General features: G+C 39.5%; 2 protein-coding genes across 6 annotated transcripts in view; both read right to left on the bottom strand.

The window, feature by feature from the left end:
- Positions 1–13,861, bottom strand: part of ZDHHC21 (zinc finger DHHC-type palmitoyltransferase 21) — a 38,503-nt gene extending 24,642 nt beyond the window's left edge. For 2 of the 5 annotated variants that reach the window (XM_071730660.1, XM_071730663.1), the window contains exons 1-7: positions 13,632–13,762; positions 12,723–12,807; positions 10,411–10,507; positions 7,940–8,141; positions 7,057–7,155; positions 3,990–4,101; positions 2,271–2,409 (exon numbers count right to left, since the gene is read on the bottom strand). In XM_071730660.1, coding sequence (XP_071586761.1) covers positions 2,271–2,409; positions 3,990–4,101; positions 7,057–7,155; positions 7,940–8,114 — 525 coding nt within the window. In that variant the 5' untranslated portion in view covers positions 8,115–8,141; positions 10,411–10,507; positions 12,723–12,807; positions 13,632–13,762. The other 3 variants (XM_071730662.1, XM_071730661.1, XM_071730664.1) reach the window with 3 other exon arrangements.
- A 7,510-nt stretch (positions 13,862–21,371) lies between these two features.
- On the bottom strand, positions 21,372–23,921 carry CER1 (cerberus 1, DAN family BMP antagonist). The gene is made up of 2 exons (XM_071731083.1): positions 23,311–23,921; positions 21,372–21,978 (listed from the first exon to the last, which is right to left on the bottom strand). Exons 1-2 carry the CDS (start codon positions 23,836–23,838, stop codon positions 21,685–21,687), a joined length of 822 nt encoding a protein of 273 aa, XP_071587184.1. The 5' UTR covers positions 23,839–23,921; the 3' UTR covers positions 21,372–21,684.
- Between the last annotated feature and the right edge of the window lie 3,439 nt (positions 23,922–27,360).

Here is a 27,360-nt window from a genome sequence, read left to right as displayed (position 1 = left end):
AAGAAGTAAATTTTCCGGCATTTTCAGCTCTCTTTTCACACATCACCTTGATATACACTTCCAAGGGAACATCACACCCAATGCAGAATCATATGGGAGCGAATAGAAAAATTGTAAGGCCCCATTCTTTTCCAGAAGTAGAATTCTTCTAGAAGTGTAATATTTGTATTTTACACTGCTTAGGATATGAAATATTATAACAAATTTAAGTTGTTCAACCAAATGGAAAATGGGACTTTCCTTATCTATAACCAAAGGCCAGCCTCCAGCAGCCTTGAACAGGTGTGATATCACCAGCAGAAATTATGCTGGGGTGTCACATCAACACAGAATAAAACTAATCTGCAGCACTTCAGTATAAAAAAAACTTTAAATTTAGAGTATGCTACCCAGTGTCTGGGATGTCTTAATCTCTTCACTTAGGATATTTGGAATGTTACCTAATTTTGACAATGTTTTAAACTTGTTTTCTAGGTTTTTCTCATTAGGGCACTTTTTCTTTGTTACAGTCCAGTGTAAATACAAAGTCCACTTCAGCTTGATGGCAGAATTTTTAATTTTACTTTATGAGCAAGATCTCATAACATCTTTAAAAGAGCATCAAGTATGGCTGTTTTAGCACTTCACAGAATCACAGAACCATCACAGTTGGAGAAGACCTTGAAGATCACCAAGTCTATACTCACTAGAGCATGTTCTGAAGTACATCATGTACATGGTTTTTCTAATACCACCAGGGGTGGTGACCCCGCTAGCTCCTTGAGTAGCCTGTTCCAATTCCTGCTCATTACTTAAATTCTTCCTAATATCTTGTCTAGCCCTCCTCTGATGCAGCTTTGGGACATTCCTCTAATTCTGTCGTTATTTACTTGAGAGAAAAGACCAACACCCTCCTTGCTACAACCTCCTTTCAGGCAGATGTAGAGAGCAATGAGGTCTCCCCTCAGTCTCCTGTTCTTCAAACTAAACAATTCCAGTTTCCTCAGCCTTTCCTCACTGGACTTGTTACTCTTGTCTGGACATACTCCAGCACCTCAGTGTCCTTCTTGTTGTGATGGGTCTAGAACTGAACATGGTATCTGAGGTGCAGCCTCACCAGTGCTGAGTACCTGGGGACATTCACTTCCCTTCTGCTGGCCAGACTATTCCTGTTACAAGCCAAAATGCCATTGGCCATCTGGGCACACTGCTGGCTTGTATTCAGTCATGTCAATAAGCACCTCCAGGCCACTTACACTGGGCAGCTTTCCAGCCACTCTTCCCCAAGACTGTAGTGTTGCCCGGGGTGACTGAAATCCAGGACCTAGCACTTGGCCTCATACAATTGGCCTCAGCCCATCAATCCACCAGAACTCCTTATCTAGATCGCTAGGAAAGATATTGAACAAGAGCAGCCGCAAAACTGAGCCCTGGAGGGGAGCCCTGGTGACCAGCTGCCAACTGGATTTATCTCTGTTCACCACAGCTCTCTGGGCCCAGCCATCCAGACGTTTTTTTACGCACTGAAGAGTACACCTGTCTGCACCATGAGCCACCAGCTCCTCTCGGGGAATGCCGTCAAAGGCTTCCAAGCAGCTTTCAAGCAAACCTCCTGAATACTCTGAACATTACAGATAATAGATGTAAATCAACACTGACTTTACAACTTCGATTCCATAATGGAGGATGTTATTTTTTACTCTGTTCCAATATGTATATCGATTGTCTCTGTGTATTCAATTTCATGTTTCAGGATACTGAAATACAACAACGGCATAAAATTCAAGTAAAACAAACAAAAATTAGTTCTCCTTTAATGCAACACAAAATGTTGCTTCAAAACTCTAATACTTTTTCTCCTTTTAGAATGACATTTTCCTCATTTTTCTGGCAGTATCAGGAATTTTAAGTAGGTACTTCGGATATAAGTTTACTTATATAAGTTTACTCTGGATAAAGGAAAAAGATACTTGAATACACATAAAGTAACCACCTTGCTTCTTGTCAGTATTCAGTAATGACTTCTAAAGGAATCTAACTGGCTCAGTCCTCCCTTCCTTAATTTCTAAGAAAACTAGTGAGGTCTTAACACATAGAAATCATATGCTTTTCTAGAATGGTATTTTGTTACTTACCATAAACCAGTTTGCCTGCTTGATAACATACATTTAGATTAACCCTCTTCACTGTCAACAACTGAGCCACCAGAAACATGTAGCAACTAAATACTGCAGTGCAATTTATTTTGGTATTACCCATTTATTTACCTTTTAAAGAAAATGGATTCTTACCCCGTTTTCTTTTTTCAGAGGCAAAAAGTAGTAGTAATGGCAGAAATCAAGGATCAGTGTATAGGAGCTAAGGATCTGAGCGTAGAAACACAGCTGTAAAAACAGCCAATGATTGTCTTCACCAACACAATTATTAATCCTGCAGAGAAACAAAGCATATATATATGTGTGTGTGTGTATATATATATATATATATATGTATAAAGACATTAATACTGCAGTTATGATAGTGTGATACTGTTAGAACAGAAGACATATCTCTCCAAATCCTCACACAGCAAAAATACTTCAACGTGAGGGTGGCGAGACACTGGAACAAGCTGCCCAGAGAAGTTGTGGATGCCTCATCCCTGGAAGTGTTCAATGCCACATTGGATGGGGATTTGAGCAATCTGGTCTAGTGGGACCTGCCCCTGACATTGTAGGGGGTTTTGAACTAGAAGAATTTGAGGTCTCTTCCAATCCAAACCATGATTCTACTCCTACAGTTTCAAGAATGCTCAACTAACAAAATTATTATCTAAAAGTCTGCAAAATTCATATGTATATCTTCTGCTACTCAACACATTTCACTGGTTATGAAGTGTGAAGAGTCTAAAAACTGGAAATACAAATGAATGATTTGAAACAAATGTGACCACAATGACAAATAAGCATGACTCAGGAAAGAACCTAACACATAGCACTATCTATTTTGAAACTCCTTCTGCATGCACCAGCATAAAGGGGTAAAGGAACTACAAGGACTCTAGAAATATTAAGTACAAGATTTCAAAGTCTTTGAAATCCAGGTCTAGTCTGCTTCATCAAATTTACAAAGATGCAAGGGATGTGGTAGGGGTGCATTTTCATAAAAGCACTGGCACAGACATCAGTACCACGCTAAGCCATAATGACAAAAGCACTCCACTGGCACTACTTTCTGAAGTAAAAATTGAACAGGCAGTTTGAAAAAAATCACTAAATCAAGATAGGAGGACCCTGATGTTGATTCTGTCCTCTGCAGTTCATCATTGATGTTTTGCTCAGAACTACTAACAGAAATGTTTGTTTTCATTTTAAGCTACAAACAACCAGTTTAAATAGAGAATTTAGTCATATTAGTTTGTTTTAGTTAAAGAAAACATTAGACACTAATTTCACTAAAAAATTAAAGAGGCTATGTCAAGTGGGGCATGGTAGGAGTCAAAAATATTTTCTACTCAGTACAGCCATATGGTAAACTAAACCCCAAAACCTGTCTGAAAGCAGGATCTATTTTTACTATTCTAAAGAGCAGCCCCTATTACATTGAAATAATAATATTTTATTTTGATCCAAAAAGCATAAATCCTGTTTGATTTCCTACAAAAAATATTTTTTCCAGCATCAGAAATTAAGCTGCAACAAATGAAATATATCTGCCCTGTACAACTTAATTACACTGAGACCCTTTTTAGGAGTAAAAATTCCAATTCTTTAAACAAAATATATGAATTTTCCAAAGCTGTATGGCATATAACAATTTGACAATGATAAAATGTTGCACTGCAACAGTTCTTACTTTGAGTTTTACTTGTAGGTTTAAGAAAGTATCAAAGCTGTTTTCCTTGCTCTAAATACCTAAATGATTAATCATTACTGGGAAAGAAATATGACAGATGAGCAATAGTCAAGACATGAACTCTGAATGATTCACTAAACAACAGCAGATTATTAGAACAAATGTCCTGGTCTTACCATGGACAATGGTGATCCATCCTCCTCACACAGTGTCCACAACGACTGCAATGGTGTGAACGTTTTGGTCTCATCATATTGCACTTGTTACATAATTCCCAATATTCTCGTTCTAAGTGAAAATGTAAAGACATCTTAGCAAGATCAGTACAGTACATCCATGATAGATCTATATGCTAGTGATTTAAAGAGAAAAAATTATTACATTTTGAGAAATGTAAGCAGCATACAAAATAACATTCCCACTGTCACCTTAATTAAACTCTAAGATATTACTGCCACTTTGTACAGTTTTCTTTTCAAAAATCCTCTCTCCTCCTATATATTTCTAGGGAGTAATTATTACAGAACAAAAGGCATCATTCAAACAACACCACAATTAAATAATTTTCTTACATGTCTACTGCGAAAAAAGGTATGTGCTAGAAAAAAACCTCTGTACAACCTCCATGCCATTCCAAAACCTCCTGAGGAAATACTACTATTGAAATTTCTAAAAGCTAGTTAACTAAAGTAAAAAACTAAATTAACACTTCAGGAGCATGTTCTACTTCAAAGTATTTGAAGACATCATTCCACACAACATGCAGCTTTACACATAAGGGGACCAATGAACAGATGTAGGATTTGAATGTATTTTAAAATATATACTAATTTGGGTACCCAATGTGAGATTTGTTTAAGCTGATCTTTGGAGAAACTGAGCAGATGAAATTACCACAAGCCACTGAAAGATGGTAGATAAAGCTGAGACACCAGGAAGGAATTCTTCAGTGTGAGGGTGGTGAGACACTGAACGGGCTGCCTAGAGGAGCTGTGGATGCCTCATCCCTGGAAATGTTCAAAGTCAGGCTGGATGGGGCTTTGAGCAACCTGGTCCCTGGAAAGTGTCCCTGACTATGTTGGGGAGTGGAGGTGGAACTTGATAATCTTTAAGAACCCTTCCAACCCAAATCATTCTGTGATTCTACTATTGCTCAGCTCATCTATTCATTATCACCAGTTGAACCACCTAAATTAGAGGAAGGCTTTAAAAATGAGAATTCAGATTATAATATTCAGCAAGTTTCATCTTCATATGGGAAGCATCATACCTTAATAGTCATAAAATCTTGTATTTTCCATCTTTAAGGAAAAGAGGTGCATGACTTAGAATATTAAATATGGGGACTCACTGCTTCTACCTGAACAGAAATTTTCTGACACAGAAATCTCTTAAATCCCAGGGTGGGGGTGGGAAAGAAAAAGGCGCAGCTCTTACAATGGTGCATTCTGAAATTTTACATGGTAAAGCATGGTCGGTATGCAAAGAAAATCAAGTTAAATTTAGCACTTCTGAGCCACCTGCAGGCAGTTCTAATCTTGTCTTTCTTTCTGAAAAATAACATTTGGACACGGGAAGTAAAGAAATCCAGGATCTGAGATGATTAAAGTAGTAATAATACCAGATGGATACTGACTCACAATCTGTTACCATAAATCCGGTGTCAGTCCCTAATAGGTTAGGCACCAGCAGAGTTCAGAAACACCCCAACCTCATTTTTTTAAGTACTATTTATACCATGAAAAAATGTATCTTCCTGTAAGACCAGAGAATAACAGAGAACTAAAGTGCTGCTTTAGAAAGTGTAAAATCCCTAATATACAACACAACAAATTAAAATGTCAACGACACAGCCCAGCTCAAGTGTTCCATTTGCTCAACTACCTGTGAAGTATTATTGTCTTCTGAAGTTAATGGAGCATAAGAAAGTCGGGAATGCTTTTCAGTGGGGGTCCCTTAAAAGAGAAATAAATATTTGTGCACAAAAGAAATTTGTAGTAGTCCTGGTATTTTGCAGGTAAATCAACAGTCAGTCCTAATTGTAATTGTCTGTAATTGTCTGTAGACCTCAGTCTTCATTCGCCAGCTCAGGTTGCAGATCCCTACTGCTCTTTCTGCAGCAAGAACTCTTGACTGCAGAACCCAAATCTGAGCCACCTTTTGTTTCACAGGATTTATAGGCTCTGTTAATCAGGACCAGAAAGAACACTGGCATGAGATTTTCTAAAATCAGCATTCCACATCTGAATCCCAAGAGATATGTCCCTTCCTGCTCTCTGCTACCCAGGTTTTTGCAAATTCTAATATTAGTGCCAGGGCTAAATAGATCATGTTTCCAAACACATGTTTCCAAACACATCATCCTACATTCCCACAAATATCAGCATGAGATAGTGAAATGTTACTCCTGGCATCCACTGCATTGCAAGAGAAGACTGAAATATTCACCTCTAACAGCATCTGATACACTTTCTACACCGAAAAAGTATTTTCTGTTACTGTGACAAAGTTCACCCTGTTTGATAGCCCCATTCCATTCTAAAAAGCTCTTTGCGTTATACAATCATCTTAACATCAAACAGTCCACAAAAATACTGGTTTTCTCTGTGAAGAATAGTTATCAAATTTCCTCCAATTTCTGGAGCACTGGATACCATACAGGAACTGTGGGATAAATTCACCCAGGCAGAAGGGAATTCTCACATGCTAGGCTGCTGTTCTACAGCTATGCAATGTAATTACTGTCACATTTGTATATTTAACAGCCCATTCAAGTCACTGAAAAAAACCATAAAAAATGCACAGGTACAATCCAGCATAAGGGTACCTCCTACTGCCACTTTCAACATCTTATAAATGTTTACTTAGAAAAAAAAGCTGTAGAATTAAAATGACTAACAACCTCTTAACATCTTTTATTAAATACTATCAAGCTAGAGATAAAGCAGCATGTTTGAAAGTCCAGAATGGAAAAATTACACTTCCCATTTCCCAGAAGTTCCTACATAACTGAACTTCTGATTGAATACAAGTTTTTTTAAAAAGTTTTGAGTATACACAGGGGAAATTGCTAAAAACTTCCAAGTTAAAACCAGTGATGTACCAATTTAAATTTCATTAAGAATATAGGCTTGACCAGAAATAGCTCTTGGCTTCAGTGAAATCCTACAAAATCAGATTGGTTGCTAATTATTTTGAAGACATTAAAATAAATTTTACTCAATGAAATAGAATTTAATGTACCTGTAATTGGTATCTTTGGGTTTTCAGGTAGCTTTCCTGGATCAGATACTGAGGCTCTTAGTAATGAAGCTATGCAAAACAGTGAGCAGAAGTAATAACCTGAAAAAAATAAGCATTTTATTATTTTTCCTATGTACAAAATACATAGCATATATTGCATATACTGCATAAAAAATACAGACACTCCAGCACTGTACTGGAAATTAATCAGTCTTCTTATGCCATTCCAGATACATTTTTTGGTACTTCGCAGCCTACAGTATTAAGTACTCCCCAGTCTTAAAAACAGAGAGAAAAGGTTAGCAAAGAATACTTTTGATAGTACCAGTAGGATGCCACAATAACCTTATTTAAAAAGTTCCTCCACTGTCTTATCAATTAAGCACTAATCAATCTACACCACAAAGCCTGTACGTGAAAGGACACTCCAATGGTTCATCTTTGTTTTGAAGTTGGTTCCAGTTACAATTCAAGCCTTTTCCCTGGCAAAACAAGTTAGCATAACTCATATTAGCTGACTCATCTGGGAAGGTATGACAAAACTCAAAACTAAGTTTGTCAACCATCAGTACTACCACCACAAATTATAAGCACTGAGTTGTGAGCCTGAAATTCTCAGCGATTTCTAGCCACAGGATCTGAAAGCCATACTAGTGCTTTTTCCAGGCTTCCACCCAACCACGTTTTAGCATAACATCTGTGAATTTAATGAAACCTCAGAACACAAAAACACAGGATGTGTCCCTCTACCTACTCTTTAAATTTCTTTAACTTTATCCCTCACCTTTTTCTTTAATTTCTGTCCTTCTTATGCATATCAACTACTGCCCAAAGACACTATTTTTACTATTAAAAAAAAAGGGGCTAAGTTAAAGTGACTTACACAAAACTGCCACAACGGAAATATGTCCCTCTTCATAGTGAGGAAAAAGGATGACTTTTGGAATGAAGATTGTATTGTACAGCCAGACAAAGATAATAAGGCCCATGCAGCACCAACCCTGAGGGTCAACCACAAAGTGAATTCGCCGTCCCATTGAACACAAACAGGTAATCATCTGTCACAACCCAGAAAACAAATTACCCTGGAGAGATAAATAAAGAAAATAAAAAGGATAAATTAACTAGTATCATGCAACCTGCAGGGTTCGACACACATCCAAATAGGAGAAAAAAACCACCAACCGTCAGCTATTGATTTAAGGAATTAAATGAAAACTTACAGCTATTTCACATATACTGTTCAAGTATTATCACCCGGATGCATGTAAAACAAGTATCTGGGACACTATTAAGTAATACGTAAAGCAAGCAGCTGACAAAAGCAAAAGATAATAGCATTAAAAAAAAGTTTCCCATTAAAATTAAAAGGCTGCAAGACAAACAAGAAATACAGGGAATTATTTATGTTATACAAGGATTCATCCCCCCTACCTATTACAGTCTCCCAACTATATTTCAAGATTAGTTTTTAAAAGTTTGTATGCTAAAATAGTCATAAAGTTGCCAAGCAATTTGTCATTTTTCACTGCTTCATGGCATTCATAGCATACTAATAGAGAAAGGAATCACACTAGCCTAGTATCTTTAATGTAGACCATTAAGAGGTATTATACAACAGTAAGTTTTCTTGCAATTAATCACAATCAAAACATCAAAGTTTCCATTCTGATAATTTATAGTGTGCTAGGTTCTTTTTTGTTTTAGACTGAAGAAACCCCACCAAGCCCTATAGCATAAACTTCAGAGCTTCATGAATTGATTTTCACAAAAACACAGCACTAACTTTTAAGCACTATTCAACAGAACCTTCCAGGGAAGGATTACTACTGTTACTTTGTCAGGTTGCTTTCATTTACATATGTCAATACTGCAACTTGCAGATAACTTGCAGCTACTCGCCTACCCATTAGTTTCCCTCGTTTCTGAATTTTCTTCCATTCCTTTCAGTTTCTACTTGTAGCATTGATATTCCACCTTGTTGATCAGTCAGACACCTCTGTTTCTAGGGCTTCTGCTTACTCGTTTCATGTTTGTCTATCCTCACTTGCATTCACAATTTGTCTGCTTAATATTAACCAAAAGTTTCATTTATGTCAATAATTAAACCTACCCAAGTTTTTTCTTCCAACCTTATAATCTCTCTCCCTTATTCTTTTCATCTCCCCCTGGGAGGGTAGTGGGGAATAACAAAGAGTCTGCTTGCTTATTGTCTAAAACTGTGACACTGAGGGTAGTACTTGGCCCTCAGACTATTACCCTCAGCTGCTCTTCCATATGGGCACCACAGATATGGTCAGGGGAGACCAGGAGAGAACCAAGAATGACTACATGGCTTGAAGCATGTGGGTCAGACATTCCAATGTCTGATCACCCTCTCTGTAAAGAATTTTTTCCTAATATCCAACCTAAACCTCCCCTGGCAGATCTTAGGACCATACCCTCTTGTCCTACTGATGGCTGCCCAGGAGAAGAGACCGACCCCCCCTAGCTACCACCTACTTTCAGGGAGTTGTAGAGAGTGATGAGGTCTCCCCTGAGCCTCCTCTTCTCCAGACTGAACAACCCCAGCTTCCTCAGCCCTTCCTCACAGGACTTGTGCTGGAGTCCCTTCGCCAGCCTTTATGAAACCTTTTAACAAACTGCACTTAAGACTTCCATGGGACCTGAGGAGACATCACCAGTAGTGCTAAAAGAGCTGGCCCTGACATTGTTGGGCCATTCTCAATTATGTTTAGGTTTTAAACAGCTGGATGAGGTCCCAGAATACTTAAGAAAGAAAAATGTCATCCCTGTTTTCAAGGACAAGGAGGAGGATCCAGGCAACAGGCTTGTTAGCCTCACCCCAATCCCTGGAAAAGTGGAGCAAATAATCCTGGAAACTTTTAAAGCACATGAAGGGCAAGAGGGTCACTGGAAATACTCGTTTACGAACAGGTTTACGAAGGGACAATCATGTAAACTGACAAAAACAGGCTAGGAAAAAAAAAAAAAGAGGCAGCTAGAAACACTAATGACCACTGAGGAAACCATCTCTTTTCCATCTTACCAGAGCAGCAGAGCTTTCATAATTTCACAGCACTTCCTCAGAAGGGGACATAACAGTTCAAGAAACACAAGAGAGAGATACAAATACTGACATACTTCTTTCTGAGTGATCTAAGTAAACTGGATGAGCACTGAACAGCGAGAGAGATTCTGGACAAAACAGTAAGAATGTCTATAATGGAAATATTTCCCAAATTTTTATAACTTAATGACAAACTTCTGCCTGGATGACATTATTCACTTTTATAACTAAAAATCCAAGACAAACCAAAAACAAACACACACACACTGACACAAACCCCATACCTTTGACTACAAGTTCCACAATTAAGTTGTAACTATGAAAAAAAAGGCCCCATTCTAAAAATAGGGAGATTTTTCATCATCATCTTCTGTATCTTTTCTGGAAGAGACAGAAAAGAGTGTGATCCTCAAACAATCAACATCACTAGTTTGAAAGGCAACATATTACACTAGGTAAAATGATGAGTTAATACACTAGCTTCTATTCTGATCTTGTTACCACACCTGAGTAGAGCTTCCTATCAAGCTATTTACAGAGATATCCAGAGTCTTTGCCTCTCACATCTGAACTGACATGCCAGTTCTAACTAGCATACCTTGAATTTCAGTTCTAGGGCATTTCACAATTTTAATATACATTTAGAAAAATGGGAGTGTTCAGAGAAAGTTCTGTATAAAGCTGAGCTACAGTCAATGTATTTAATTTACTTTAAATTGTTATATACTTGTCTCTTGAGTGTCTATTATAAAAGTTAAGTTTTGTATTTTTCATAATACTTGTGTTAGCAATACTGTATATACAGTTAATATATTGAGCTCCTCTAGCCAGGTGAGCTTTTCTTTTGAAAACAACAACTCTCCCTTTTGATTCATGCATCATACATAAGTAAGTAAGAACGAAGGTGGAAATAAAGAAAACCTGACATTCACATCCTGATGGTAAGGCAGAAAGCACTGGATTCCAATTTCACCCACAGACAAGGTGAATTTACAGATTCTTTTTTGAAGTATGTTTAAAAAAAGAATACCATATTTATTGTTTCAAACACAATGTCAAAAGAATTATGATCTCAAACAATTCTATTCTTCAGGATGCATAATTTATGCTAAGAATAACTACAAGACGCAGAGGAAAAAAGTCTAAGAGCAAATTCACAAGTTGAAAAAAAATTAAGTGATTTATATCTGTATCTACCCATTATTCATACATGCAATACCTACAAATTTTCCAGTGAAATATGTAGGATAAAATACACAGCACTAATGTAGGAGATTTTGTGGTTTACCTTGATTTATAGCCATTTTTTCTAAACAAACATCTCAAGCCCAAGCATTTGCAAGCAAACAGCAGTTGTGGCTGTGAAAAGATTCAGATTTACCAAAACGTAACTGTTTCCTACATGCTTAAGTATTGTTCATGCCTTCCCATGTACTTTCCAAGGCAGTTTTACTATGGGATGTTTGGACAGCATTTTTTATTAACCCTTTTCTTTCAGCCCAGTTTAATTACTGGATTCATAAACTCCCAGATTTTTCACTACAATCCCCTCAAATATACCTTCTGATGAGACATTCACTGAATTATGAGACCACAGAAGGAGACAGGCAGGCAGAAAGTCACTTCCAAGAAACAAGAAAACTTTGTTTTTATAGGTTAAGATGAAATGAAGATTGGTTTAATAGGCTCATTGGAATAAAAGCTTAAAAAAAAAAAAAAAAAAAAAAAAAAAAGCATACAATTTTGCATCAAGACTGCCCCAATACTTGTTTCATAAATAAATCCAATATAAGCACTACTCAGTTTCACATACTCAGAGTCACAACATGTGGCTCTGGTGACATCCTTGCACTTTTATGCTTTTATATTGACGCATAACTAGAAACCAAGATCCTACAAATTCTACCTCCATTCAGCCCTGGACTTCAGCTTCACTAAGGAAAGTAAAAATTGTGAAATACAACTTCGAGAACATCTTTCACAACTCCTTAAACAAGTCCAGAATGACACAGCTCAATAATTCATAGATTCAATGTGAATCACAATTTTAAGATCTCCCACAAAGTAAACAACAACGTTCTCTAAAAAATATACTTCCTGAGGGAAAAAAAAAACAACACTTGCTATAAAAACTCTGTGTTCCAAGCAATTCATACCCAAAAAGAAACAGACAGTAGAAGCAAAAGAGACACACTTGGTATAGTATTTGTTATAGCCAAGGCAAGGACATAACAATCCTCAGCCTCTGTCAATTTGTGGATCTAGTTGTGGGTTTAGAACTGTGATTACTGCTGAAAATTACTCACATAAAACTAAAATTATACTTCATTAGGAAAAAAGTGCACTGGAACCAAACAACTACATTACTTTCAACTCCATTTTAAAGTGACTTTGAAACACGTGGTACCTGTGAAGCTGTAATGTAAAAAGTACCTGTAGGTACCAGGCACACCTTGGTATGATAGATGGTTGTTAGTAGAGACCTTGGCACTACACAGCTGTTTGGTGGCTGTGAACAGGTTGGTTAAGTTACCCTAAGAGTAGCAGGACATTCCTGTCCTGTTCTTTCTTATAGATAGGATCTTGGAAGGCCTACCTGTAGACATCTACCGCCTCCATGAAAAATGCCATGTGGGCTCTGATTTGGACGTGGCTTGGTATTAATGCACACACAGGAGATCCTAGTGGATAAGAAACACATGAAAATTACCGTCACCTATTTGTGACCAAACAGCCACTTGTACACATACTATATACGCTCATTAAGCATTGTTTGCATCCTCAGTGCAAACTGGAGACCCACAATTTAATTTCACTACCTGCTGGAGCTATAAAATAAAGGCGTGACACCGAGAAAGCACAGAGGGCATTACACTTCCTTGAGCTCTGCTGCTGGAGCTCAGCACCTGGAAAACGAATGCGCTCCTCCCGCTGGCCTCGCAGAAGCAGCAAGTGCCCTCCTCATCACTCAGCAAAAAAAGCAACATTGCGAAGCTTGATTAAAAGCTTCATGAAAAATGAAGCAATTCAAGAAAAATGAACCGCAATTTTTTATTTTGCAGAGGAGGAGATACTTGTGCAGTCAGCTAAGGATTTCCCTCTCTCAACCCTCCATACAAGTAACAGCCTTCCCCAGGTGGAAATTAAGACAGGCAAGGGAGACATCCAAGACTGGCAATGTAGATTTTAAGGCAGGTGAAGCCGACGTCCAAGACGCGCCCCAGAGAAAGCCGACCACCACTCCGCCTTCCCAGCCCCACTCCGAAAAGCCTCTCCCGGGGCAGCAGCCTCGAGTCCGCGGCCTCTCCACGGAGCCCCGCACCGCGCTGTGGCCGGGACCTGCCGCAGAAGGCTGCCGGCGGGGACGTGCCGGCGCCAGGCCCAGCGGGGGCTTCCCTCGCCCCGGGTTGCGGGGGAGGACACAGCCGCACCCCCCCTTCCCGCCTCCCGCCGATTCTCCCGCCGGCCGCCCCCCCCCCCCCTCGCGGCGCGCGGCGGAACCAACCGTCGGGCGAGCCCGGGAGGAGAAGGGAGGGGCCGCGGTCACGCGCGCCCCTCTCCCCCGCTCTCCATGGCAACCGCGGGGGCCACTGCGGCCGCTCGCAGCGCGCGCGCCCCAGCCCTAACCGCCGCCGCAGCGGCACCTTCCGCTTCCGCCACTCGAGCCACACGTACGTGACGGGGCGGGGTGCGGGCGGGGTGGGGGGGTGTCAGCCGCACGGATCCCCACAGCCAGAGCCCGCACGCCGCCTCAACCCGGCTGCCTCCTGCGGCTGGGGTGAGGTGGCCCTGCCTGTCCCGGGCCGCACAGGAAGGTGTGCCTTCGCGGTTCAGGCGGGAGGAGCCCTTCTGGAGGGAGGGGCTGCTGGAAACCCGCCAGCCCCATCCGCCTTGGAGCCTGCAGCGGTTGTTGCCAGGTGGTGCCGGTTCATGGTGCTCTCTCACGGCCCAGCGCAGGGGTTGCCAGACGTGCCTTCTCGCCTACGCCTCTCTGGTATCCCTTTGCAGTCTCTGACAAAACGTGAGCACTGCGGACAAAAGCCTCTGCCTTGGTCTTCAGGCTCCGCTCGAGTCAAATCTCGTTCCCTAATTACTGGACCCATTAGTCTCCGTAGTTTGTAAATCGCGTAAGCTTTCTCAGTAGTACGAAATTGCATTGGGTTTCATAAAATGTAGTGTATTTTACCTTGCCTCCTGCATAATCATGGCTAAGTCAGCTCGCTGCAAGGAGGATGAAGGACGTTTTATTTCTCAGGCTCTTATCATGGGTAGCTATCTCCTCAGCATCGATAAAAAGAAAGGATATCTTGGACTAGCAAGCTAATACCGGCATTCCATCCCTTCCAATACCGCTGCTAAACCCTCCCATTATTCTGTGTCATAGATAAGTAATCGTAGCAAGACCACCTTCAGGGACACTAGATAAAGAAAAAAAGCAGATGGATGATGGCACCACAGAATTAGTTGCTTTACAGAACAGTATGTGTGTGTTAAGTAGTGAGTGGTCAGATCGTGTTGTATCTGAATGATTAAAAGGTACTAGAACCATGTTTAAAATCACATTCAGTGTGTTCAGATTGGAATGAGACAGTTTATGAGCTGAAAATAATTCTTGTCCAGCCTGACGTGGGCCAGTTGCAAAACCTTTGTGACACCGCTGTCCCCCCGCTGTGCTGTGCTCCTTTCTCACAAAAGGCTCCTATGCGGCCACAGAAGCCAATCTTTGTTTTTCAAAGATAATTCTGACTCGCAAGGGATCAGCAGTGGCTTAGAGCCACAGACAGCTTGTAATGGACAGCGTTTTTAGTGTTCCCAGCTGGGAATCATGCCTTGAGCACCCATTGCTGATGCAGACACATGATCTTTTGGCTACCTAAAGGTATCCCCATCTGTCTGAGTGGCATGGTTCCCATTATAAATTGCTGGGCTCTCACCCTGGAGCATTTTTCCTGCACAATGATGGATGAAATGGTTGGAGAGTAATATGATGATCACCGCTAATATAGAAATCTCTTCTTTATTACCAATAGCGCTCTTCCTAAAACTTAATTATTATATGACTATTCTGAAAAGGCACTGCCCAAATAGTGTTTAGGTGGAATTCAAACTTTTATTGAAAATTTTGGACCTCGTTTATTTTTCAGTGTCCACTTTCTTCCCGTACGCAAGGCAGTTTTTACAACTTCAAGCTAAAATTGCTCTGACCTGGAAATAAATATTCTTAGCAGAAACCGATGTTTATTTGGAAAGAGAATGAAGCATGTTTTGGGTAAGCCAGAGGATAGCATTTCCTCAGGTACAGCCTACATTATGAATCTGGGAATGAGTAAGATTGAAAAGCACAGATATATTTATCAGACTGTTTAAAAACATGAGGAAAAGAATCACTGGAAAGATTGTTTTAGTAAAAAAACAGTTTCTGCCTGTATGTCATCGGAATTTTCACATAGGATTTTATGCCTATATGTGAAAGGCATAAGCTTTTTGCAAATGTAGAGGAACAAAACCAAAACAGAACAAAAAAAAAACAAAACAAAACAAAACAAAACAAAACAAAAAAAAAAAAAAACAAAAAAAAAAAAAAAAAAAAAAAAAAAAAAAAAAGACAAGATAATAAGTGAGGAGTGAAAAGGAAACCAAGGACCTGGGGAAAAAAATAGACGAAGATTTGATATAATGCTCAATTAAGTATTCTTGTAGAATAAAAAAAATAATCAGTCAGTTATGTTATCTTCTAGTCAAATACCAGGTATCTCCAGTTCTGTAGAGGCACATGGAAACTGGCCAGTCATTAAATCTGTGGACATGTCAGATGGATTGTATTTTACTCCTTTTCTGCTCCTGGATGTGCAGAGTAAACAGGTTGTGGAACAAGGGCTGTAGTCTATTCTGGCTCAGTCATCAGCACAGCAGTTCCGATTTGTTAATATTTCTTTTGGGGAAAGCACAGTGCAGGAAGAAAAGCAGGCAGTCATGTGCTGGGCTTCCCAATGGAACTTGCAAAGGCTCACACTATAGAAATTACCTGATGCTTTTGCCAGAGTATCAAATCCAGATAAATAGATAATGAGTCTTTATATTGAACTCCATTCTGAAGGAAAAAAGCATATCTTGGGGAAATACTAATTTTGCATAATAGGGACTTTACATAAAGAATTACACGTGGCTGTATAAGAAAAGGATTATTAGAAGTTTGGAAAATCAGAAAAATACCCACATTCTTTAGTGTTGAATATTGCACAGTAGTGTAGAATTCCTCTTGGAGTTGCTGATGTCTGTGTTGTGTTGTTGTTGCTGTTTATAAATTACCACAGGAGCCACCAGCTGTCATCATATAAATTTTATTGGCACTCTGTAAATATTAAATCAGCATGCTAAAATCAAGCCATGTGCAGTGACAGCTGATGCTCTGTTATGGAGAGCACATGCAAGAGAGGTATGCACTCTGCCTCCCGTGATTCTTACTGCTCACAAGCCCCTTACTTCATGAGGCTGTTTTCCAGAATTCATTTTAATCCCAATTGTACCCCTTGATTGCTGTGCAGGAGGGGCACTGTCTGTGCACAGATATACCTCCGGGGCTGAAAAATCAGTCTCCTCAGCAGTACTCATCTTTCTGAGTCCTTCTAAACCATGCATTTTGTTGCTGCCACTTCTTTTCTGCAGCACTTTTGCATTGCTCTCTTCCTTGTAAACTTTGCAGGCATACATACATAGGAGACACTCGTTAGCTCTGCGATGGGAGCAGATTTCTTCATGTCATGAAGGAAGATCCACCTCATGAAGTTGGAGATCTATGTTAATGATATGCTATGCTGAAACAATCTGCCCTGGCCCAGATGTTTTCACGGTCACAATGTCACATGTTGAGGATCAGACAATAGATGTTAGTAAAGGAAAATGTCTTGGGATTTGCTCTCTCTGACCTAGTAATGAGAAAAATCAAAGTCAAGATATGTTTTCCAATCTAGCTATTCTGGTAGCAGGCATGATGAAATTTCTGATTCCCAAGCCCAGACAGGTTTGCTTGGTGGCTAAGCTAGACCAGGCTGTAGTCTCATTTAGGGACTTATTTTTCACCTGAGGCACTTGAGGAGCTTGAGGAGCTCTGCTTAGGTAACATCCAGCTGTAGATGCCCCAGCATTAGTTCTTTCAACCTCTTCATCCATGACTTGCTGTCTGAAGTCCAGGTAGGGCAAACAACTGCTTGATTTTTTCCCCATCTATTGCAACTTCAGCGTTGGATTAAGTTGAGATCCTGCCTTGTTCAAAACAGCAGCTTAGGTACATGTCTGCTGTGTTTAAACACCCCGAGTACAGGTAGCAGCCACCAGAACATGAGACTAAGTGCTGGTAATAGCATTATCCAAAACTAGGAAAACAAAAATGCCTCAGAAGAGGCTTTAGAGAAACCCAAGTCTTGTCCTGACTACTACTACTACTACTACTACTTGTTGTTGTTATTATTAATAATAATCCTTATAATAACACTTTATTTGATATATTATGTAATAATACAGCTTTGGGCCCATTTTTAGTTTTTCAAGTTCAAGTGCATTTAGCTGGTGCTATGGGGCACAAGGCACCGTAAACAGGATTATTTTATTCTTGGTGTGGGCAATTAATTTTTTTTATATTCTTGCAGTGGACCAACTACAGAGTCTTCTCACCCCCATTCTTTCTCATCTGAGTGGAGGGAGTGTGCACTACTGTAAGGGAAATGTTTCAGGGGAGCTGAAGTTGGCGGAGTGTCTACATACCAGATATTCTAGGAGATAAGCATTCAGTATCAATGCTTCCTGTTTTCACTGATAAGCTGTCCAACGGAGAACTGAAGTAGCCCTAACCCCACACTTCTTCACATGCTCCACTCTGCACAGCACACACTCTCAGACATAGAAACATTCAGGTTGGAAAAGGCCTGTAAGATCATCCAGTCCAGCTTGAACCTAACTTCCCTAACCCAGCTCTACCTGCTCACTGCTAAACCATGGCCATAAGCACTGCAGCTGGCTGTTAGCTGGCAATAAGGTTAGCTGGGAGTAGTTCATAAAAAGTGAACAAAGAGCCAAGCACAGCATGAAATGCAACTTCAGAGGCTTTTTCTCTGCAATGTATAGTTACACAAAATTCTGTAAGAGCCTGTAGCATTTAGTGTAATTACAAGCATTAAAGCTGGTTGTTTAAAATCCTTATTTCTAAAGTAGCCTTTACTGAAGATTTGTTTTGCTTAAGCAATTAGAATAAACAGCACTTCTCAGTTATTTTCAAGGTAAGGCACAACCATTTGGAAAAGAGGCTGCAGGTAAAATAAAGTGGCAGAGTGTACAAATTCCACTTGGGATTGACCAGAATTTTCAGAGACCTCTGCAACTCTCTGTTAGTCTTGTTCTTACAGAATGTATCTTATAGTTACCTATTTATCTTACCTTACAGAAACTTACTTAGAAGTTTGCAAAAGTGCTCTGAAATAGATCACATTAGCAACAATTCCTCTGTAAGTATAATTACATTGAAAAAGCTTATACAAAACATGCGACCTGTGAGTGGGCACAACTACATGTAAATCTTGCAGGTTTAGCATCACAACTCAGAGCAACCATATAGCAATATGGATCGCACTCGTCAACTTTCTGACCCACATCATTATACCAACAGAGGCCATCAGAATTGTACTGAGAGAACAAAATCCTGTTAGCCCCTGGACACAATTCACTCCTAATATGGCATTTTTAAAGGCTGAAAAATCGGATCCAATTAACACATTCTTGATTTTGCAGAATACTGTGCTAATTACGTGCAACCAGTTATTGCTGGGTTAATTAAACATTCATCCAAAAAATCTACAGCACTAATCTAATTAGCAATTTCTACAGCTGTCATTACCTCTTTTCACCTACTTTTAAGCTGTGGAAATTCACACTGAGAATCTGGTCCTGCAAACTCCTGAGATGAATAGCTTTGAGTGCAATAATGCTTCAGCGCACAGAAGGAGCTTGAAACATTAGGCTGAATACTTTACAGTCCTCAGTATAGCTTCAGTTCTGCCATCCTTATGTGCAGAAGTCACAGTTTAGCAGTCAGTCATGTCAAATTTATGAGACTGAAAGATTTTCTTTCTAATTGACATGTGACTTTATGTGAAGTGTATATAGGTCCTACTTTCAAGCAGTTCTCTGCAGTTATGAAACATAAAGCATATTTGCATTTCAGAAAAAAAGAATATGCAGGCAAACATACATCTTCACAAAACTATAAAACATCAGTGGTTTGAAGCCTCAGAAGATTCAACTTTTCCAGATTAAAAAATAAAGCTGTGAATAAGGAGGGGGAAAAAAATAATAATTTGGTGGTTGGTGTGCTTTTCTTCCTTAGGCTTAATTAAAAATGAACACGAATAAGCACACACAGTAACACACAGTGGCTTGATAGGCTCTGAGAAGCTTTGAATCTTACAGTAAGGCAGGGAGTTGTTGCTTAGCTTTTCTACCTGCATCCAGTGTCTTTTAACAAAGCACAAGTCATTAGGGCTGACTGTCCAATTGGGCATGCTGAGTGAGGAGGAATCTCTACCAAAAAAAGCATGAGCCACAAGAAGTTTCTTCATTCTGTGAAAATTTATGGTTGCTTGCTGGTGCTACTCTGCCTGCTAAAAGGGCTTTTTTTCTTTCTTTGGTCATAACCTGAGGCCATTCATGCTCAATGCAGCCCAAGACGTGAAGGTAATTTCTGAACCTGGGTGCTAGTTCATTGCATCAGTGTCCTATGAGTATTGATCAGCCTTATAAAGCTAGAATAAATAAAAACTAGTATTTCCTGTATTGCATTCAGTAGAGGGTATTGCATTCAATATAGAGATAAGACCTTGACAGCTTATTACTTGGAATGACATACATCATACCATAACATACAAAGAGCCGTACACAGTTTGTACATGAGCCCTCACTGTAAAAGGATAGAGAGAGTGCTTTGGTCACTTTTAGTATACAGTTTTTATTCTGGAAAAACAGGTTTATACATAACAAAAGATGACCATACGCTAATATCCGGTTTACTCACTCCAGGTGACTGACCTGCAGAAGCAAACAGCTGTTGCAGCAGTTTAGATCCACTATCATAACATCATTCAGATAAATTTTTAGTAAATATTAAATATTTTGATCTTTGCACTCCAAAACCATGCTACACATATTTTTTATCAGTTGTAAAGACATTTGTGATCACAGTGCAGTTCAAGTACAAGGAATCATTTATCCAAGCTTTGAACTGACCGCTATATCAGTGCTGACTTCCAATACCCCAAAAAAAGAGCTGTGGATGGTTTAATAACAGGATTCCAGGTCTGAGAGTTTGGCAATAGCAAGCTGCACAAATTCCCAGAGAACTGAGGGAGCTGGGTTAGAGATAGGCTGAAATCGAGCTGCTGAAGATCTGTGTCTGGTGTGCCAGGTCTGCAGGACAAATCCAGGAGCAGCAGCTGGGGAGAGCAGAGAAGGTAGCAGTTCATTTACAGCCACCAGTGCTGTGTTGGCTACCACGAGACTCAGGCCTTTCCTAAGAGTTTTCTCATCTGTTTCTATAAAGCTATACAGGCATGGCCATGCCAATAAAATCTTTCCACAGATTTTTTATCACATGAATGCCTTTTCTTCTTTGGTTTAGGTGTTGAGAACATTACTTAAACTTTATCTTCGTGTCACTGACAATGCTAAAATTCCTCAGACTGGAACACATGCGTTGTCTTTCTACAAATTTAAATAATAATTATAACAATCCATTAATTTGGATTTTTCTGTTTTCTGTATACCAGTTCTCTTTTTTTTTTCTCCTTTTGCTATTTAACACTTAACATAAAAAACTCACGCAGAGAAAATGTAGGCACATAGGAGGAAAGTAACTGTTTTTTAAGGCAAAGTATCGTTTTTAACCACTGTCTGTGTAAATTGTGAGGTATATTAGTTTTCATGGGGAACTGAGCTCCAGCTGGGAGTGATCAGAATGACTTTAACTAGTCACAGCTCTCTATCTGCCTTCTGTCCGCTTATATTTTGTGCTGTCTGACCACTATCAGGATGTAAAAGTAGACCTGTTTTTGCAAGGACTCTTCCTTGCAAAGGAAGAGCCTCATCTGTGTTGCCCATGGAGATAAACTGGCAGTTCCCACAAGCAAAGGCAACATGAACCAGACAATGAATTAGGGTTTTGCATAGATAAATCATGCTAGTTCATCAGCTGTTTTTTAATAGCATTCTATAAGCTGTAATAAAGAGGGTGTAAATTTTTTTTAAAGGTTTCCTTTGTTAAAGTAACAGCTCTACACAGAAGCCTTCTAATCTCAGCTCCATTTCTTTAATGGCTTCAATGAGACATCTAATACATATTAGGTAGTTATCGCTGAAGCAGAAAAAGGGTTCAAGTAGAAAGTCTTTCTCTTTAATAATTTCGTGTACCAGTGCAATACAAGCTTTAGTTCTTTGGTTGTTTGTTAGTTTTTGGTTTTGTTTTTTTTACATTGGCAAATTCTTGTGATCAGGAGGTAGGAGGTACTTTGCACAGGTTAATTGTGTTCCTGGATACTTGCATGTATGTCTGACAGTAGAGATGCAGTTGCAGGGTCTTTCCCCTTCTGAGTCTCACATTTACATTCTTCTACAATCATGACTTCTTTGACCACTGGGACAGAACTGGTGCAGTTGAGATCCAAGCGCTTCATGGAGAACTTGCTGGGCAAGCAGTGCAAACAAAAGGTATAAAGACGATCTTCTGGACCAGGAACATGGAAGGAATTGCATTTGCCAAAACACAGATTATTCTGTACCATCACCTTCTCACAGCTCTCATGAGTCACACTCTGAAACAGAAAGCAGTTTGAAGCTCCTGATGCATGAAGACAAAAAAAACCCAACCCAAACCAAACAAAAAAACCCCAAAATACTGTATTTTTTTCTTCTTAGAACATTTACTTTGAACAGGTTTATTTTTTATATCAAGAAAGTGGCAAAACTTAACGGCTTTTAAAAACAAACTTTACTGCTCCTATGGATGATTCTTAGATTCAAAAGCAAAGACACAATCAGAGCCTTTGTGAGCTGTGGTTTGTCATATTTACCTTTTGATTGCTTTAAGACTTATACATTTCTGACAGTCTTACTGTGGAGGACTTAAAACATCATTTTGGCCCAATGTTGTTCTATATAAACCACAAGCTAGACTCAGCTGTAATCTGAAGATCTGTCTCTACGTGGAAGAGGCATAATGTTCTTTAGCAGTTTTTTAAAAAGGAAAGTCTTAGAAATGCAATGGAAGTTCTGTAGTCACTTAATATGTGGAAATAACAATTCCTGGTGTCACCTCCTAAGTCATTAAAAGCTAGACTGAATGTATGGCATTTATATTGTCATAGCTGCAGCCATCCTGGAGAAGGCTTTGCATAATACATGACAAAAACAACACAGTTTTTTAGGCCACATTTACATGTGTCTGCCAGTGAAATTAATTTAGTTACAGATGTGAAAAAACATGCTCCTTGATGGACTGTGATTATAGTAACACTGGTGATAGACATTACCTTATGATGAATACAGCACTTTTATATATATTATTTGCTTGTCTTAATGTTATGCTATGACATACTGGCTTAACCTGTGCATGGGACAATTTACCAGTTCTCCAGCATTCTTAGCACAGAATTAGATGCATGCATCTGTCTTCTGATTAATACAGCAGAAAGGAATCCCTGCATAGCTGTAAGAAAACAACCAGCTTATCCAGAAAACACTTGGAGTAGGAGTCTTTTTGTATATACAAATACGTGTCTATGTAGATACATGTGTATATATAGGTAATTCATCTATGGAAACTCTTTAGATGAATATTCATTAAATAGATAATTACCAATCACTGCCGCATTTGCTTGGGCTAGGTCAGAATATTTTTGCATGAAAAGAATAAATAACTGTGGAAATTGAAAGTGTGGCTCTCCTGTGCTGCAGTTTAGCAGCCTGCCTCATCAGACTAAACCTTTTTCAGTCTCTTTCACTGTATTTTTCAGCTGATTATCGTGTGTGAGCATTCTAAAGTGACCCTGTGATTTAGCAAATTAACTAAGCCACGTGTCTTTAGGTGCTGATTGCCAGGGGCAGAGGAAAGGACACATTTATTTATTTTTTACACCTGTTCTTACCTGGGAAAAAGGCAGGGTTCTGCAGTTTTCTTGGTGCATCTCATTGGTCTTGATTGGCAGGACAACTTCTTCCGATGCTGAATTTTTCTTTAATATGAAGTGGTCCCAAAATTTCTTGGCATCTTTTCTATAGGGAGTTTCAGCCTCCCTGCTGCTGGAATAGTGAAAAGGAGAGAAGCTTTCCAAAGGAGGGGTCTGTCTGGGTGCTGCCCAGGTTCTCAGGTCTTGGTCTGCATGGAGTTCTGCACTGGGAAGGATGAATCTGGATGTTTTTTTCTCCTTTTGCTGCTCACTTTCAGATGCTGTCTGTGGAATTGCTACAAAAAAGCTTGGTTCTCCCAGGGTTTCTTCAGCACCCCTTGGTTCTCCCCCTACCAGCTCACGAAAACTCTGACTTTGAAGCAGATTTTTGTCCAGGTAGAGATAGTGCTGAAATGGCCTTCTGGTTTTCCTTTGTGCTGAATCTCCGTGTGACTCTGTGGCCCCAAGACATAAGAGCACTAGCAGCTGAAGGAGAAGCAGTGACATGATCCTGTAAAGTGCAGCCCTGTGGACCTGCTGCTATTGTAGTGAATGTAATGTGCTAGCTTTATACAAAAGCCTGGTGTCAGTTTATGGCTGCTCTCTGTGTGCAGAGGAAGGCAGGCCTCAGGGGAGACCCTGATGTGGCTAATTGCATTCATTTTCTGTAGATTACAATTATGATAGGGGAGCTTGTGCTAATGAAACTTTGCTTTCAATTTGGATTATGTGTATTAGAAGTTCCTATCTGAAATCTAGTAACTCAGGATGGAGAGGGGGACAGAAGGGGTAAACAGGAGGAAAAGTTTAGATAAGCTGTCTGCTTGAGGCCTAGGAATTAAGGAAGCACTTAAGGTTGTGTATTAGCATGTTCAATGTGCTCCTCATTGTTTATTTTGACTTTCCATTCCACAAAGCCAGAGACTTTCAAAACAGGGAGTGTTATTTCATCACCACAGAAAAATGCAAGCTGATTAAGGTTTGCTAGAACATGATATAGAGACATTGAGTCAGCCCATGTTTTCAAAAGCTGAGTTTAATTCTGGTCTTTCTGATTTGGGATAAGATCTAAGGCCCGCAGCAGCACCACTGCAAACTGGCAGACTGGTGCTCACACTTCCAGAGGAATCTGGGAGTCAAGTGCTAGCCCTTGCTTCACCTCTTTCGCAGCAGGTTTGCAGCTGCTGGAGTGCAGATGTATCACTAGCCCAGAATAAAAGGTCCCAGGGTGTAGAAACTGTGCCCTCCAGATTCTCAAAGATAAATTAATACTGCTATGTCCTGTTCAGGAACCAAAGCAAATACAGCATCCCACAAGCCTGTTGAAAAAAATCCCAAGGATTTAAGCAAAACATAATAGAACTGACATACTTTTTGATTCTAGACATCAATATCTCAGAAGAAATATCTCAAGATTACATAAACTGGAGGCTTCTTTTACAAAATTATCATGGTATGCAGCAAGTAAGGAAAAAAAAAAAAAAAGCTGATAGAATCTCATAGAGAGGAAGGGTTTGGGAGAAGGAGAAGGTCTTTTCAATAATAAATACAAATTTGATCCTAATCTGAAAATACTAAAGGGAAATTCTGCTTCAAATAATTTGCCATTTACATACTCTGAAGTCTACACACTGCTGTTTCTTCCAGAAAGTCTATCATAGACTCCTGAGTTTGTAGCTAGTCTGTTCACTAGTCTCAAAAACTTATGTAGTCTGTACTACACGTAGGGAGCTATTTGACTTTTATTTCCAGGGAATTAGTTTATTGCCTGTTAATAAAAGTAAACTAATTGCCTAGCAACATCCATGTGAAACTCTGACTTGTAGTTTTAGCACAAAGTTAGTGGAGATCTAGAGCTTTTCCATAATGCATAATTCACTTGAGTTAAAATTTGTTCTAATCTTGAGATCCATCCTGAGTCAGAAGTGCATAGAGCTCTGGCAAGAATAGAGTTCACACACCATGAGAGTGTATTGTGCCTTGACCTCAGTTGGGATGATCTCATTAAAGGAAACACAGCAGTCAAGCGCAACCTTTATTGCTTCGTAATTTCAGTCAAGAGCAATTTAATTCTCCTAGTTGTTTAGTGCCTTCTTGAAGTGTCAAGTGTGCCTTAGGAGGTCGGATTTTTCCACAATAACCACTCATGAAATCATAGAAAATACTGACATCTGCAACAAGACCGGCTCTGCGGTGTACCAGCAAAAAGTCATTGCATAATATTTACACAGACATGTGCATTAAGGTGGAGCAACAATGAGGCAAGAGGATTAACTTGAGGGTAAACTGTTCATTAAGTAGCCTAGAAGTGCAACATGAATCCTCACCTCCTATCTTTATTGGCAAAGGCGTTGAACTGAGTGGTTGACCTTCAGAATTAAAATTGCTTGTATCAGGTGCATGTTGGTACTAGTCATACAAAGTTATTCAGCAAAGATTAGAACGTTACATTTTCTTTAGTTGCTTGGAGAGTAAGAAGACTGGGCTGATACTCAGACCTATACATTATATTGACACAGATCTGATGTATTTGGAAATGTTTTTCCAACATAAGATTTGACTGTTTGAAGCAACACACCTTTTTGCAGCTCCTTGCTTCAGGATTTAGTAATACAATGCTAACTTAAACAGTTTAGAGATAATTCTTTCTGGATTAGAGCAACACAATAGATTTGTTCTTCTGTTTGCTTTTTTCTGAGTCAGCCATGCTTAGCTTCCTTTGCTGGGAAGTGCCTTTTCATTAAGTCTAGACCTGTGGTATTGCAGCTCCTCCTGTTTAAAAGTTCCAGCTGTGGTCTTGACCCTGCAATGTCTGCATGCATTCATATAAGCAAAATTACGTGTATGTTTGCAGACTTGAAAATCAAGTGCCTGAAAGGCCAAATTTGCTTCCTGTCAAAAGCTGCTAACAAAATCCCACCTTCAAGATAAAAGAAAAAAGGCTTTAAGTCTCTGTTAAGTTTCACCCCAGTCTGCCCAGAATGAGAGAAATAGATGCGTATGTGTGAAAGTGTATACTGTCCTTCTTATCTGATGTGGCTGAAGCATGCATTGTAGTTCTGCTGGTGGGTTCTCTTCTTTGTATTGAGTATGGACAAGATCCTTTTATTACTGCTGTTTATGGTGAGCTCTTTCTGCAGCTCTTCACAAAGGATAAATCATGTTGCAAGCAGCAAATATAGTGGTTTAAGGATGTCTCTGTCAATGGACAGATAAAAATTAAGTAAATGATACCGCTGAAATGATGGGCATGCACAGACATTTCATTTGAACTAAACTGGCATAGGTTATTGGTGCAGTTAAAATACTAACAAGGAATGTATAAAAACCTTAGTATTGACATCTATGTTTTGGCATTTCTGTTAAGCTGTTAGTGTTTTACTTGTAGTGCAATGTTACTGAAAAACCCTGTTCAAGATCAGGTACCATCAGCTCAGTTCAAGATCAGCTGTGTACCATCACTCATGGTACATAGCTTTCCATACTGTAACGTACAGCAAGAAAATAAGCCTGCCTTCAGATGTAACCTACAAACCTACAAAATAGCATTTACAAAATGGTAAGAAAGAAGGCTGCGGCAAAGCCATTGCAGTGAGTCACTCCTGCAACCCAAAGGCAGCAAACAGAGTTCCTTCTCTAACTCAAGCCAGTTCCAGATTTTCTTGGATGGTTTTACCTACAGTCTGCTTAGGGCCAAACACAGCATGCCGGTTCTGGTTCTGCTGGGTCAGTCTAATTCTGTTCCTTCATGCCTACAACAGTAAGCTGTGACTGCTTTCAAAGAGACGAAGTTGGTAATAAATGAGACCTGGTGCATCTGAGCACAGTTTGTTCTGTATTTACACATGGTTGGTCTAAACCTGTTCTGGAGTCAGCTGCCTGTATAACTGCATAGGTAGCAGATCTATCCTCAGTCTCCCAGCTCAGCCAGGAGCCTGTCTGCATTGTGGGAAGGCATCCCAGCTCAGTTATTGAGTTTGAAGAATTATTCTGATATTAAAAATTAAAAATAGTAGCTATTTATAAGTC

The sequence above is a fragment of the Heliangelus exortis genome, chromosome Z, assembly GCF_036169615.1.
Source record: "Heliangelus exortis chromosome Z, bHelExo1.hap1, whole genome shotgun sequence".
NCBI classification, from domain to species: domain Eukaryota; kingdom Metazoa; phylum Chordata; class Aves; order Apodiformes; family Trochilidae; genus Heliangelus; species Heliangelus exortis.
Note: the sequence above shows the minus strand (reverse complement) of the source record. Positions and strands in the feature narration are given on the sequence as shown.